We start from the raw sequence: 14,014 nt of genomic DNA on the forward strand, positions 1-14,014 counted from the left end.
GGTCAAAATTTTCAAAACAGACTGAAGATACTTAAAACAATTTCACTTTTGTTAGCCTGTGATGAATGATTTCAATGTGGCCTGATACTGTTTATAAGAGAATAAAAATATAAAGGAAACAAAAAGCCAGGGTTTCTCACCGTGCTGCAGCAGCCAGCTGATTCTTCAGATTGGGGGAGTTGGGGTCAGTGGATAGAACCTTGGCTGCTAGCAGCAGCTTGCTTGATGACATGGAGATAGTCTTCAGGTTGGTCACCACCTGTGTCTGGTCTTCTTTAGACTTGAAAGTGTAAAAAATAAATAATAAATTAAAAAAACAGTTATTAATATTACAGTAGTTCAGAAGTATGTTTTGTGTGTGTGAAAATATTCACAATTGCATAGTAATAATGCAGAGTTGCATGTAAACTTTCATGAATTTACCTGTGACTGGCCAGCCATGTCCATTCCAGCTTCCAGGAAGTGGTTAAAATCTTGACCAAACTTGCCAGAGGCCTTGGCCAGGTCCTGAGTGGTTCCACGAGATGCCTGAACCAGCTCGTTGGCCGACTGGTTGAGACCAGCAGCTGCCTCATTAAGGTTTGACTGGGCCTCCTGGAAAGTCTTCCCACTTGATGGGAACTGAAGAAAATATATTAAAAGGCATTGTTAGAGCCATTTTAAATATCTAGGAATAATAAAAATAACTATTCATAAAAGCTTGACTTGGGAAAATTTGGTCATTTAAAAACTGGGATGAGAGATAGCCTTTACAGGAACCTAATTATAAGGCCTTTTTTCCAAGGTCAATTGGTCACATATCATCTAGGAATAAAATGACTACAATACACTCATAATAACATTAAATAATAATAATTATAATTCGTTGTTAAAGTATTAATTGTAGATTTTAGTAAGTCACCTGGTCAGAAAGAAGCTTCTTGCTGGCCTCTCCAACAGTCCTTATTGCATTATCCACATCTCTTTGTCCAGGGAGGCAGTTAACAGAGCGGTTCAGTGCCTGGGACACAGCCTTGGCCACCTGAATGGATAAATATATAAATACACAACACACACACTCTTACAGACTCCAATTATCATCTTGGGTTCTGAGACAACTTCCAAGGCAACACTAATCATAGATTACTCTGAAGAGACAACATTTATCTTTTAAAATGGACACTCTGACATAAAGAGAAACAACACGAAATCTAACATCACCAATTAAAAAGGAGGTATTTGTTACCAAATATAAATCTGCCCTGTTGTAATTTCAAACTCCACTACGAATATTACTGCATGGCTAACCTGAGCTAATCGCTGCTGACTGTCTGGGTCACCCGGTTTGGCGATGGCTCTCTTGGTCTCTTCAATGAGGTTGGCCGATTTATCCATGACATCTCCGGCACAGTCCAGCATGGCGTTACGTGCTTGTGGGTCCTCTGTGGTGGCAGCTACTCCACGAGCAGCTGAGGCCAGAGAGCGAAGAGCCTGGGCAACATCCCTCGCAGCAAGGCCTAGAAATGCCAAAAATCGATAACTGTTTATTCTTCTTAAAAATGAAATCAAGGAAGTTTTTATTTTGGTGATCTTCATTTCGAAGTGAATATAAATTAATTTTAGCAGTGAGGTGCACTTATAGTCATACCAAAATATTTTTCTTTTATATTTCAGACACTTAAAATGTGCTTTTAGGCACAAAAAAGTGTTTGCATTACATTAAAAAATAAGTCTAGTGATCAATTAAAAACATTTAACTGATTAAATCTAATTATTAAAATCTGCGGTAATTTAGATTAATTTAAATAAGGAGTAAAACTTTTAATATATATAGGTTTTTTCAAGCTTACAACATTATTATTTGCACCATTTGTTGCAAGAAGCAAAATGCTAAATCACTACTGGTAGGTGGTGCTGTTAGACTCCTGTAAATTCTTATACCATTCGTCATGCTAAAATACACAGATGATGAACAGAGTCAGAGAATGTTTAGCTGCAGCTTTACCTGTGTAGTTCTCATTGCCCTGTGTAGCTTCACTTAGCAGTTGGGCAATAGCAGAACTCACTGCCTTGGTGTTGGTGCCCAGTTCCTGAGAACACTTCTCCAGCTAAAATGTGCACACACACAAACAAAAATATACTTTCACAGCCTGTCAAAATTTCTATTTAAAAGATGCAGTTCAGATATAAATTGCATTATGACGGGCTGTAAAATTATAAATTTGACATACTCATTTTAATAATCTGTCATAAGCTTAATGGAAAACTTATACATTAACAGCTGATGGTGCGTATTGTACAGCAACATCATAAAAAAATGACTGTCATGCAAACAAAAAAAAGAGGTGCACTAACTGCTACCATATAAGGTAAAGCAGGGAAAAAAGTCCCAAGCACCAAACTTAATTTATGATGCCTTTAAAAGAACATTAAAAACCAAGCACACTGCAGACAGCAGATATAACAGATGTGAATAAGTGTGAATATGTGAATAAGCTGTTATTTTTGTACAAACAAAAATCAGTTGAAGGAGTATGAGAGTATTCAATGTGTGTGTCTCAGCACATTTCAATCCCACATACTGTTTGGGATGAGGCAGACCAAGTCTTTAATAGGAATTACATTATTTGACATATGCTCTGATGATCAGAATGAAATTTCAAGCCATATGTCAAAAAGATGCAATTCTGCTAATGTTTTAAGTACATATGACTAGCTGCAAAAAATTTGATTAGAACAGATCATTAATTAACAAAAACTGTAGTTTAGTACAAAACGAAACAGCAGTCACACTAAACAAATTGTGGGAACCAACTGAGAGGAAATCCTCAGGCTGTTAAACATACACAAATGAAAACAGCAGTGTGTGAAGTGGTTACCCATGTGACAGGAAGTGCGTGACAAAGTGTGGGAGTTTGTGTGTGTGTGCGCGTGTTTATAACACAAGTTTATACAATGTTTTTAGAATGATTGCTTTGAATTGATAGCATGAGCACAGAAAAATATATTGATTGTCCTCCAATGCTGAATAATTTGTTTGGCACTCATATGAGTGAATCAGACAAAGCAGTGGTGATGGAATTATTAAACACCCCCCACTGTAGAACTACAAAGTGCATCAATATGGTACGATGAGCTGTTAAGTGTAGAACCTAAGAGGTCATTTTATAGTTTTGGCTGATTGCTATATGTAAATACATATAATTTACACAGTAAATATAAACTTTAAGAAAACACAACTTTTTGATTATCTAAAGTTTATATTTATTGTGTTATATAGCAGTGAGCCAAAATATTAAAATAACTTGTTTCCCTACTAATTTGTTTCTGCTCTGCAGTTTCCATAGTAAGTTTGTGACACTGATAATGTCAGAGACTATTCAGATGAAGTTTCAGCAGGTTTGGAGGTTTTAAGATAATACAAGATGTGCCTTTGGTAGCAATGCGGGACCATTAAAAAGGGGCAGAACTCATTCATTGCTAGAGGTACCAGGATACACTGAGAGTTTGCCATTAAACTGCTAGTGCAAAGTACACTCACTGATTCCCCAGGTAGAGGTTTGAGTTTTCCTTCAGCTGCTGAGGCTTTAGCCTCTTGTATGTCTCTCTCCAAGCCTCGCACCACAGTCAGAGCATTTTCAATCTCCAGAGGACCACAAGCCTCCTGAGCCTGAACAATAGAGGTAAGACAAGATAGTAAGAGACTGAGAGTCAAATTTCTATTAGCTTCCAGAAGTTTTAATAACACCCACAATAAGCCACAGGCACTGGAGACATATCATCAGATCACCCATCTGTCAACTAATGTGCAGATAGGGAGAACATTTGAAATGCTCCTAATGATATAAAAATTGAAAAGAGTGAATAAATATTAATTGAAATCACAATTAAATGTAAAAGAAACATCCATTCAAGATAGAATATTATAATACTCCATATTACCTTCTGAGCAGCAGTGCGAAGATCAGCCAAAGTACTGGCAAGGTTCTTGGCACACTGGCTCAGCTGCATGGCAGAGGCCTGATCGCTGATGGTGGGCACTGTTGCTTTGGCAGCAGTAACCATTTTAGCTCCAGGCTGACATGGACAAAATCAGATAAAACGTTAACCTCTTTCTTATGCGTATTAAAAGTACTGCAAATGAAAGATGCGAGTTGCCTAGGCACCTGCAGGAAGTTCTGACTAGCTCCAATGAGAGCAAGCTGGGCGCTGGGACTGTCAGGTTGGGCCTGGCTGCCTCTCACCCCTTGGACCAGCTGAGGAATCTGATCTGCCACAACCTGTCAATCAAATAGTGAGTTAGAAGAACAACATAGAAATATTCTGTGACATGTTAGTCACTGTTTAAGTGGAGCACAACATGTAGTAAAAAATAAATAAATAATCATGTTATGATATTATTAATAAATAACAAATTTTGTTATTGTTAAGTTCTATAAACAACACTGAAAAGACAGTTGTGTACAGTTATTCTTAAGCCTAAATTGAACTTTAAAATTGTGTTTTGATATTAACAATACGATTAACTATAATCTGAATAATGTTTACTGTTTTTAATCACAAATATGTTAATATATGCTGTACTGGCACATCTATGTAGTATGTAATAAGACATTCATGTTATTTTTTTTTTATTGGCAAGCGGAATTATTAAAAAGGTGATAGATCACTAAGCATTATATTAAATCCATAAATAGTTCATCCCAAATCTAGAATAAAGTTAGCAAGAGATACTACACAACAAGATTAGACAACACTCTGCATGTTACTTTGCACTCTGCATGATAACTGCATGTTTACCATATTTGTGGTGTATGAGAACTGAGTAATAACTGTCTGGTGGGTTGTCCTCACCATGACCTTATAGAACTCAGAAATGACGGTTAAAATGCAACCTACCTTGCAGCTCTGAACAAGCTGTTGCTGGGCTGCTGGGTTTTTATTGGATGAGGCAGCATGCTGGGCTGCAGCTATGGTCTGAGTGGCAGCTGCAGCAGCCTGCTTTGCAGCATTCTGCAGGAAACAGAAACAGACAGCTTGCTTAAGTATGAATTTCTACAGGAAATATGAGAACCTTCAGTGCTACTTGATTCTCTCACCAAAAACTGCAACAAGAGAAACAACAGAACATGAAACAAGTACAACATATTATATTCAAGAACACTTGACCAACAACATATAGTGCAAATGTACAGTTCAAAATAACACTAAAGCTTATGAGATTATACTTTTATTTTCATATAGTTTATTGTACCCCCCCAACCAAATTATTTTATATAATTACCATTATACATACAGTGTGTGAAATAAGTATTGAACAAGTCAGGTATTTCCTAAGTAAATATATTACTAAAGTATATATATATTGAACACGCTTGCATGAAACGCATTAAATACTTTGTACAAAAGCCTTGGTAATGACAGCTTCAAGACACACTTTGGCCCATTCTTCCACAAACACTCTTCAAATCCTGAATGTTCCGTGGGCTCCTTCTATCAACTGTAGAAAGGAGTTTTAGTTCCTTCCATAGATTTTCAAATGGATTCAGTTCAGGTGATTTTCTGGGCCATTCTAGCAGCTTTATTTTCTTTCTCTGAAACCAACTAAGAGCTTCCCTGGCTGTGTTTGGAATCATTGTCTTGCTAAAATATTCACCCTCATCCTGATAGATGGCAGCTGATTTTTATCAAGAATGTCCGTTCATCCTTGGGTCAATTATATGAAACGTACCAGTGACGTATGTTGAAAAACAGCCCCACACCATGATGTTCCCACCTCCAAACGTCACTGCTGGTATGGTGTTTTTGGGGCGTTATCATGTGTCTTTTGACCTCCAAACATGCTGTGTATAATGGCATCCAAAAAGTTTTTGGTCTCATCTGACCAGACTATATTCTCCCAGTATTTCACAGGCTGGTTTAAACGTTGATTAGCAAATTTTAAATGCAATTTGATATGCTTTTTCTTCAGCAATGGAGTATTCCATGGTGAGCATGCATACAGGCCTTGGTGGCTGAGTGTATTACTTTTTGTTTTCTGCGAAAAAAAATTGTACCTGCTGATTTCAGGTCTTTCTGTAGCTCTCCACAAGTGATCCTCTCTCCTGATAATTCTTCTCACTCTGAAATCTGAAAATCTTCTGAAATCTTGCAGGGAGCACCTGGTCGTGACTGGTTTATGGTGAACTTATATTTTTCCACTTCTGAATTATGGCCCCAAAAGTGCTCACTGGAACCTTCAGTAGTTAAGAAATTCTTCTGTAATCAATGCCATTAGCATGTTTTGCAACAATAAGGTTGCAAAAGTCTTGAGAGAGTTCACTGGTTTTACCCATCATAAGATGTTTCTTGTGTGGCACCTTGGTAATGAGACACCTATTTATAGGCCATCAGTTGAACCAGCTGATATAAATTTGCACTGGCAGGATTGCTTTCTAATTATTTTTGCACCTCTTTTTTCATTTCAATAGCAACTTCATAAATGTATTTGCTTCAAAAATGGGTGACATGTTCAATGCTCATTTCACCCGCTGTGTGTATATAAATTATTTATTATAAGTTTTTATTATCATTTAATTTTGTTAATACATTAATCGTAGCTGTAACTAACAAAGGGCAACGGTAACCTGTTGTTTACAAAAGAGTGAACTCACATCCATCTACACTTTTAAATCTTGCCAGATACTGACTTTACTTTGCTTTCTTCATTATATATATATATATATATATATATATATATATATATATATATATATATATGTATGTATGTATGAATAAAATGTGTGTTTTTAGATTTTAGTGTACTAATAAGTAAACCCCTATAAGACTGCCCTCTAGGCATCTGGGTAAAATAAACTGCTATTTCCTAATGTGGAATGTTTGCTCAACTCTTTAAACATCCACCCAGCGAATTTAGCAATTCCAATTCCAGACTGACAACCAGCCACTCTATGCAGGGCTGTGTTTTTAAAGATTTTTAATTATTATTTTTTTTAACCATCTTTTAAATGTGTGCCTCTCTCTCATTTCTGATTCGAAACAAGTTAAAACAAAGCTGAAGAAACATTCTTCCTGATTTTATGATGAGCTTAGGTTTGTCAAACATGCTCAACAACCTTCCAGCTCCTAACATGTTCTGGCCAGTTAGAGCTAAAAACTATACCCTGAAGCAACAAATACTACTGCAGTCTGAAAATGTGTCAGTAATTCAGGTGTTAGGTCATTAAACAGCAGAACCTGCTTGTCATTTTGGATCATATACAAGCTATTTTCTATTTCATACTGAAATGTTTTAAGAGAAAAAGATTTCATTGTTAAGACAATAGCTAATGGAAATGCATGAGGATACATAACTCTGTTAAAATAACAAATCCTTTTAACAATATACACACACTGCATACATACACATAGGGAAGAGAATGAGATGGGACAATACCTCTGCTGAAACAATAGGGAGCGGAGAGCAATTTGTCACTTGCAATTTGAAAAGCCAGTAAGACTAAACTAAATATTAATAATCAAATAATCATGAGGAATTTGGATGGTATGTGTTTTTTCTCCTCACCTCCAACTTGTTGACCAGTCTCTTTTTGATGGCATTTTGTGCTGCTGCATTGGTTGCCATACGCAGGCCTTCAGCTGCCTCTCGCAATTTCTGCTGTTGTTCCTCACTGTCTGGATTAGCAGCAGCACCCTGCTCATGCAAATATACATGTATTTTAAAAAAATTTATAAAAATCTCTCACACACACAGATTAACATCAATGCAGGTATGCTGTCCATTTACAGCCCGTATCTCTAAATTCACAAGAAACACTTCAAATGAAGAGATTTATATTCTGCAGCTGAAACATGATTCTGTTATTGTCAATGTTCTACCATTTCACTTAGTATCTTGTACTCAACAAGATAAGACTTGTCACTCACCTTGGCAGCCTCCACCATCCTGGCTGTGGCATCAGCCAAAAGTTTGGCAGCAGATAGCAGCTTCCGTGAATTCTCCAGATCTGTTTCGCCTTCAGCATCTGCCTTTATTGCATTAACCAGGTCCGAAGTGGCCTGGGCCAGGATCCGAGCCTGCCGCACCATCTCACCTAGAAGTGTTTAGTCTGAGTACTACAGCCCAATGACGTATAAGAGTAACTCCAGTATGATTTTGATTTTTAATAAAGAAAACCTTGAAACTGTGACATCTAAAATCATTTCATATAAAACAAAATGTAATTAAATGAAATATTTCTAAAAATATATACATTAAAAACCATACAAACAGTATCTGAAAATCTGAAACAATATCCATTCCTCTCCACATACCTGCATCACCCATAGAGCTGAAGATGTTCTCTGTTACATCCAGGATGCGGTCAGTTGCCTCACCATGGCGACCAATTGGCTGCCCTCCGCTAGCATATTGTTTAATGTGCTGAAGGAGCTCATTAAGTGCCTGAGTGACGCCTGTCGCTGCCGCTCCTACTTGCTTCAGTAACTGCTCATCACCGGTGGCCCCTTGGGATGCTTCCACACAGCCTTCTACAGACTTGGCCACCAGTTTCCCTGCTTCAATCAGCTGCTCTTGACACACCGGGGAGCTGATGGTAGGAGCTACCACCTGGAGTACACACACGCAAGCATCTGGCTTATTTAGTAAGTCTGTCTAACAGAATTAGCTCCAATTGGCAAAAGCCAAAATGAATCGTAGTTGTAGAAACCTGAACCATCAAATAGGAAATGGCTGCTGTCTGGTTACTTAAGGCATGAGAAAGCTCACTGGTGTCAGCAATCTAGTTCTCACCCGTGTACAGGCAACCAGCTGGGAAGTTGAGAGCGCGCATTGCGTGGCAGCTGCAATGACCCGGTTCTGTTGGGCTGAATCTTCTGTCTTTTGAGCCACATTCTTCGCTTTCAGCACCAAAGCTGCCGCTGCATTAGCCACTGCCTTAGCCAGTTTCATCAGCATGTCCTGCAGAGTGCACACAAACTACAAATTTATAATCTGTGGTGTCATATGTGCATATTTTAGGGGGAGTGTTTTTATTCTGATTGCAGTGTTTGATTATCAACTATAAAAGGGATATTTATAAGTCTTAAATTAATTCACCAACCACAAAATAAGGGATATACATGTATGTGCAATTTATGTTTTTAAATATATAAGAGAGATTTTTTATATGAGAGATGCATATGATATCCACATGTTTGTTGGAATGACATATCTGAATGAGTAAAAACAGCTTGCAGGCTTGGTTTCATACCAACTAGACATACTACATTCGATTTAATACAATGACATATTACAATGTTTACATATTTCTGCTTCCTAATTCAAGTGTTATCATGTTAAATTTAAGTCAAATTTTTGCCCATTTAAGCTGGAGTATGGTTGATTTTTTTCCCCTTATATTTTGCAGTTAACAATGTGATTATTAACTCCTACGGATACTCAAATATCAAAAGTAACTGGAATACACTTTTCTGCACTAAATATTAAAGGTATTTGAGCAGTAAATATGTTGCTGAATTCAGTAGATTAGTTCTATAATTTCAACAGAAATATATAAGAGCATTCAAGCAGCATAAAAGTGCCAGAAAACTCACAAAATGATGAACAGTGATGCTAACTAGAGGCCGTTTCAGCTATTTGTATGTTTTGAATTCTTTCCATAGGGAGAGATGGAATGCTACCACAACACATGAAATGATACTTCATTAGGTTATGTTTACAACTGACAGAAGAAAAGCCTCCAGCTACTGACTTTTTGTAGAAACCTCTTTTCCAAGTTAAGACACTAGAACCACATGAGAGAGGACAAAAAAGTATTCTTACTTTATTTGGTTGAGCTATCCTTATGCAATGAAACTATCTGCCTGATAAATGATCTTAGCTACAGAACAATTCTTCTTTAATGGCGGCAAGTTTAAAAGAGAAAAGAATGTCTTAACAAAACACCACCAAAAAAATGGATGTGTTTCTTTAACTAAAAATGTACTCTACAAGCCTACAAAAATAACCAAGGTGCTAGGCAACTATATGAGGCTCCAGAGGTGACTCACTGAGACAAAAATTCATGCAAGGAAGTTGCCAAGCAGAGACTATCCCAAAACACACCAGTGTAGAAATATAACAAAAAGTAAACTCATGAAAAACCACCCCAAAAAACTCAGTTACAGTTACAGGCAACCATTGGTGCAGTTTCAAAAAGACTTCTTATAGCAATTTCAGTTGACGTTCATTTGTGGTGCTAGAAAGTAAATTATTCTTTTAACAGCAGGAAAATGAATGGCTCACGCTTTACTGCCAGAAAAGAGGGAAACTCACGAAGTGCGAGTGTGCTTATGTAATTTGTAATGGCTGTGGGCAATTCACATTCCATGAGTACTTCACAGCAGAATTAGGCACGCCTCAAGGGGCTGTTTCTCTACTCATACAACAGCTACCAGTAAGCTGCCAAAACTCCACCCCCTGGCAGCATCAGGTTGATTCACATATCATAGAAGAAAGAAATCATCCCTTTTGTCCTGTGGTCTAATGAACGACTAATCTGTGGAAAATTAATCTGCACTGCTGATTTTTGTTATGTACAGTTTTTTACTGTATTATGTCGTGTGCTGTTTGAATATATACAATTAGAGAGACCCGCCACCAGAGATTCTGACCCATCAGTTACCAAGAGAAGAATACTCATGGCTTAAAGAGTGCAACTCCACCAAAAAATTTACTTCATGGGTTTGCCAAACATTCTAACTAAAAAACATTTCACTTTAAATCAAGGTAGCAAGTGTTCTAAATTTTTAAGTGGAGTTTTGTTTTAATTATTTAATTCATACTAAGATTAAGAGACTTTACCACCTAATGTTATGAAATATGATTATGGAACAATTAGTAAGATTGGCTGGCGAAATTGAATTACTTTCACGGAGGACGTTTTGTTACCATTATTTGACTATAATGGTGAATCCGTCTTGTGTGTCTGAATGATCCTCTGCCTAAGGACTGTTTCAGGTGGTGACAAAGAAAATTTAGGTTACATTCTTTACAATAATAATTTTGTCATGTTTTTTGGCATGTATGTGAATGAATAGCCCACCTGGAACTGCTGGTCAGCGTCACTTTCTCCAATCTGCTGCAGCAACTCACCACTGGCCTGTCCAACATTACCTGCAGCCTGCAGAAGGTTCTGACGAGGCTATGGATAGCACATAGATACAAATTCATCTCTACATTATATTAACCAATATATACATTTACAAGGTAAACAATTAATATTACAACAACCAAAGCTGATATATTAATGGTGACATATTGTAACCCTATTCCACAAGGTAACACAGTTCCCTGAAGTCTTAATGAAATATTTGAGACATGCTTTGATCCAAATACCACAAAGATCTCCCGTGAATCATCACTATTTTCACCCTATCTAAACAGCCCTGGTTGAGAAGGGCCAGTCTATCCGAGTTCCTGTTCCTTTGCTTGATAAATGAGCCACTGCCAACCCTATCACACCCTAAAGCTCTTCTTTCTGTGGGTGATTAGCACTTGGTGATGGTATGTACAGCCAACAGCTGAGCAGTTACCATGCTCAGCCCTTAACTGTGACATAATTCTAGTTGGTCTACTTTTGGTAGCGGTGGGGGCTGAAAGGCTTATGGAATCCCATTTTTTCTGACTTAACCCATCAGTTTTTTGTGAATGGTCTCTCTTATTTCAATGTTTGGGTTGATAGGCACTTCAAATACCCAAAATATATGCACAAGAAACATATATATATAGAACCATTGAGTGCAGGAGCTGTAGTTTTATCACTTGCGCTATGCATTATGTAGGACCCTTTGAGACAGCCTGAATGTCACTGCCAGATATGGCTGATGGCGACTGCACTAAGCTCATGCATACAGGTAAAAGATGCCCAATTTGAATTTAGCTAAAAAGATTTTGCGAGGAAATATAACATTTATTTTCCATTTACGCACATTTGAAGCCCACTGGTTATCATCATTTGTTACATATTAAATGAGCACTGCAACTGTGTACTTAAGTTTGTGTGTAACCTCAGTGCTGGCAGGTTGAGCAGTCTTCAGCATGTCAGACACAGCACAGGCCAAGTTCCGGGCAGCACCCAGGAGCTGTTGGCCATTTCCACCTTCATCCTCCATCAGAGCTGCCAGCATTTTTACACCCTTAGACATCTCCGTCAGGTTAGAGGAAATGGTAGTCACTGCACAGCCCACAGCAGTGTAGTCTGTCTCTGCTGGATCACCTGCAAGACAGGATAAGGTAAATTAATGTGTGGGTTTTTTATGGCAACAGCAAGCATGTAAGTTATATATTTGATGTTTGGGACATGTTACACAAACCTTGTTGCAGATTTTATCTACAGAAACTGTTATTCTACTGGCAGTTATTTTTTCCTTTTAATGCATAATGCAAATACCCTTAAATACAAATACCTAAATCAAGTGACATTAGACACCCATAGCCCAAGACAATTAAAAAAAAATGAGAAACAGTAGATATATTGAGTAAGTTTAAAAAGGTGTAGCTTTAACACCAGCAAATTTTTGTGCAAAGAATGTGTCAGTGTTTCATTTGTTAAAATTCCATTTCAAATTTAACTGTCAGTTGTGAAGGAAGGATGGATGAAAACAGGAATTAGATAGAGATTGTGCTGCCAATAACTTGAGTGAATTACTATCAATATTCTGGTTCTGTAATAAGCATACATTGGAGTGTATAAACTCACCTGCAGTTAGATTGACCATAGATGCAGTTCCTGCAGTAATAGCGTCCACCTGAGAGTGGATCTCATGCTTGGACTCATCCATTTTGTTCTTCCTCCAGGCTTGAGAAGCCTGGAAGATAAACAGGAGAAAGTATTGCAGAATTATCACCAATTGAAAAGCCATATAACATAAAAGCCATAAAATTCTTGATTTAAGATCAAGAATCAGGAGACACTATACATTTGTGTTAAGTCTATAAAAATGAAACTGTGCTTGGTCTTACCGCATCAGTTCCCAAAGGAGGCAGAGTATCAAACTCATCCAGAGAGGCTTGGGCGGCCTGCACTGCATTCATACTGGAGTTAATGGTGCCTGTCAGGGCCTGCTGGGCTGAGGTCTGTAATAGAAGAAAGAAAGTAAAAATACAAAAGCAGTAACATAGGGGCATATGAATATGTATAACAACGTGTACAATGAACAGTCATGCAAAAACAGTGTAGCTTCTGGCTGCAGTTATTTATCCCAATAAACCAATAATTTATCTAACAATGTGAGAGTTAACATGAGTATCACTGATAAGCAGTAAAGCCAAGTCAAAATTATTTGACTTAGCTTCAAGAATATGCTCCCCCATCAGTTTAGTGAACTCACCAGTGGGGGCATGTGTCCTGTGTGCATCTGGCCACTCGTGATCTGCTGCTTGGCCTGGGGCATGGAACCCATCTGGAAGCTCCCTGGACCTCCTGCGCCAGAACGCATGATAACCGGCATGGCCACTGAGCCAGTTTCCACTTTCCCCACTTTGTTGAACTGCTGCTGCACCACTGTCGATCTGCAAATAACAAAGAATCAGCTGTATACTGCGTGCACCTTTCAGGTGTGATAAAACAACAGTACATTTTAATTCTTCTTTACCTGCACAATATACATTAATTCATTTCTGAAACTCCACAGTACACTGTATGGTCTATACTCACCTGGTAAAAGCTTACAATTCAACAGTGTGACATTTCTGTGGTACTGAATAAAAGTGAAATGAATCTAACACAGCACACAAATGCATAATCATGGATAGACCTTCATGCTTACTTTTTAGGTGAAACAGAGTCTTCCAGCATGGTTGATTCCTCATCGCCCTCTAAGCCAAAGTGATCTTTGCTCTTTTTCTGTGGACAGAGAGGGTACTCCTAGTTTGTTATGGAGTTTTGCTATGTTACTTGTGACAGGAGCCTCAAAGAAGCACTTTGTTGCCAAGCTATTCCTCACTCAAAGGTCAAGCCTCATGGTTTGTTGTGGAATCCCACTCTCTCCCGTG

The 14,014-nt window shown here is 37.9% G+C and overlaps 1 protein-coding gene across 2 annotated transcripts in view; it reads right to left on the minus strand.

Annotated features, from left to right (window-relative positions):
- Positions 1-14,014, minus strand: part of tln1 (talin 1) — a 69,274-nt gene that overhangs the window by 25,193 nt on the left and 30,067 nt on the right. For both annotated transcript variants that reach the window (XM_066650378.1, XM_066650377.1), the window contains exons 12-30: positions 13,789-13,865; positions 13,351-13,531; positions 12,983-13,096; positions 12,720-12,828; positions 12,028-12,236; positions 11,064-11,162; positions 8,771-8,938; positions 8,293-8,587; positions 7,906-8,072; positions 7,544-7,672; positions 4,879-4,992; positions 4,146-4,259; positions 3,922-4,056; positions 3,521-3,649; positions 1,985-2,087; positions 1,288-1,496; positions 902-1,021; positions 424-621; positions 141-280 (exon numbers count right to left, since the gene is read on the minus strand). In XM_066650378.1, coding sequence (XP_066506475.1) covers positions 141-280; positions 424-621; positions 902-1,021; positions 1,288-1,496; positions 1,985-2,087; positions 3,521-3,649; positions 3,922-4,056; positions 4,146-4,259; positions 4,879-4,992; positions 7,544-7,672; positions 7,906-8,072; positions 8,293-8,587; positions 8,771-8,938; positions 11,064-11,162; positions 12,028-12,236; positions 12,720-12,828; positions 12,983-13,096; positions 13,351-13,531; positions 13,789-13,865 — 2,810 coding nt within the window. The remainder of the gene's footprint in view (positions 1-140; positions 281-423; positions 622-901; positions 1,022-1,287; positions 1,497-1,984; positions 2,088-3,520; positions 3,650-3,921; positions 4,057-4,145; positions 4,260-4,878; positions 4,993-7,543; positions 7,673-7,905; positions 8,073-8,292; positions 8,588-8,770; positions 8,939-11,063; positions 11,163-12,027; positions 12,237-12,719; positions 12,829-12,982; positions 13,097-13,350; positions 13,532-13,788; positions 13,866-14,014) is intronic.

Source organism: Hoplias malabaricus, chromosome 18 (assembly GCF_029633855.1).
Source record: "Hoplias malabaricus isolate fHopMal1 chromosome 18, fHopMal1.hap1, whole genome shotgun sequence".
Taxonomy (NCBI): domain Eukaryota; kingdom Metazoa; phylum Chordata; class Actinopteri; order Characiformes; family Erythrinidae; genus Hoplias; species Hoplias malabaricus.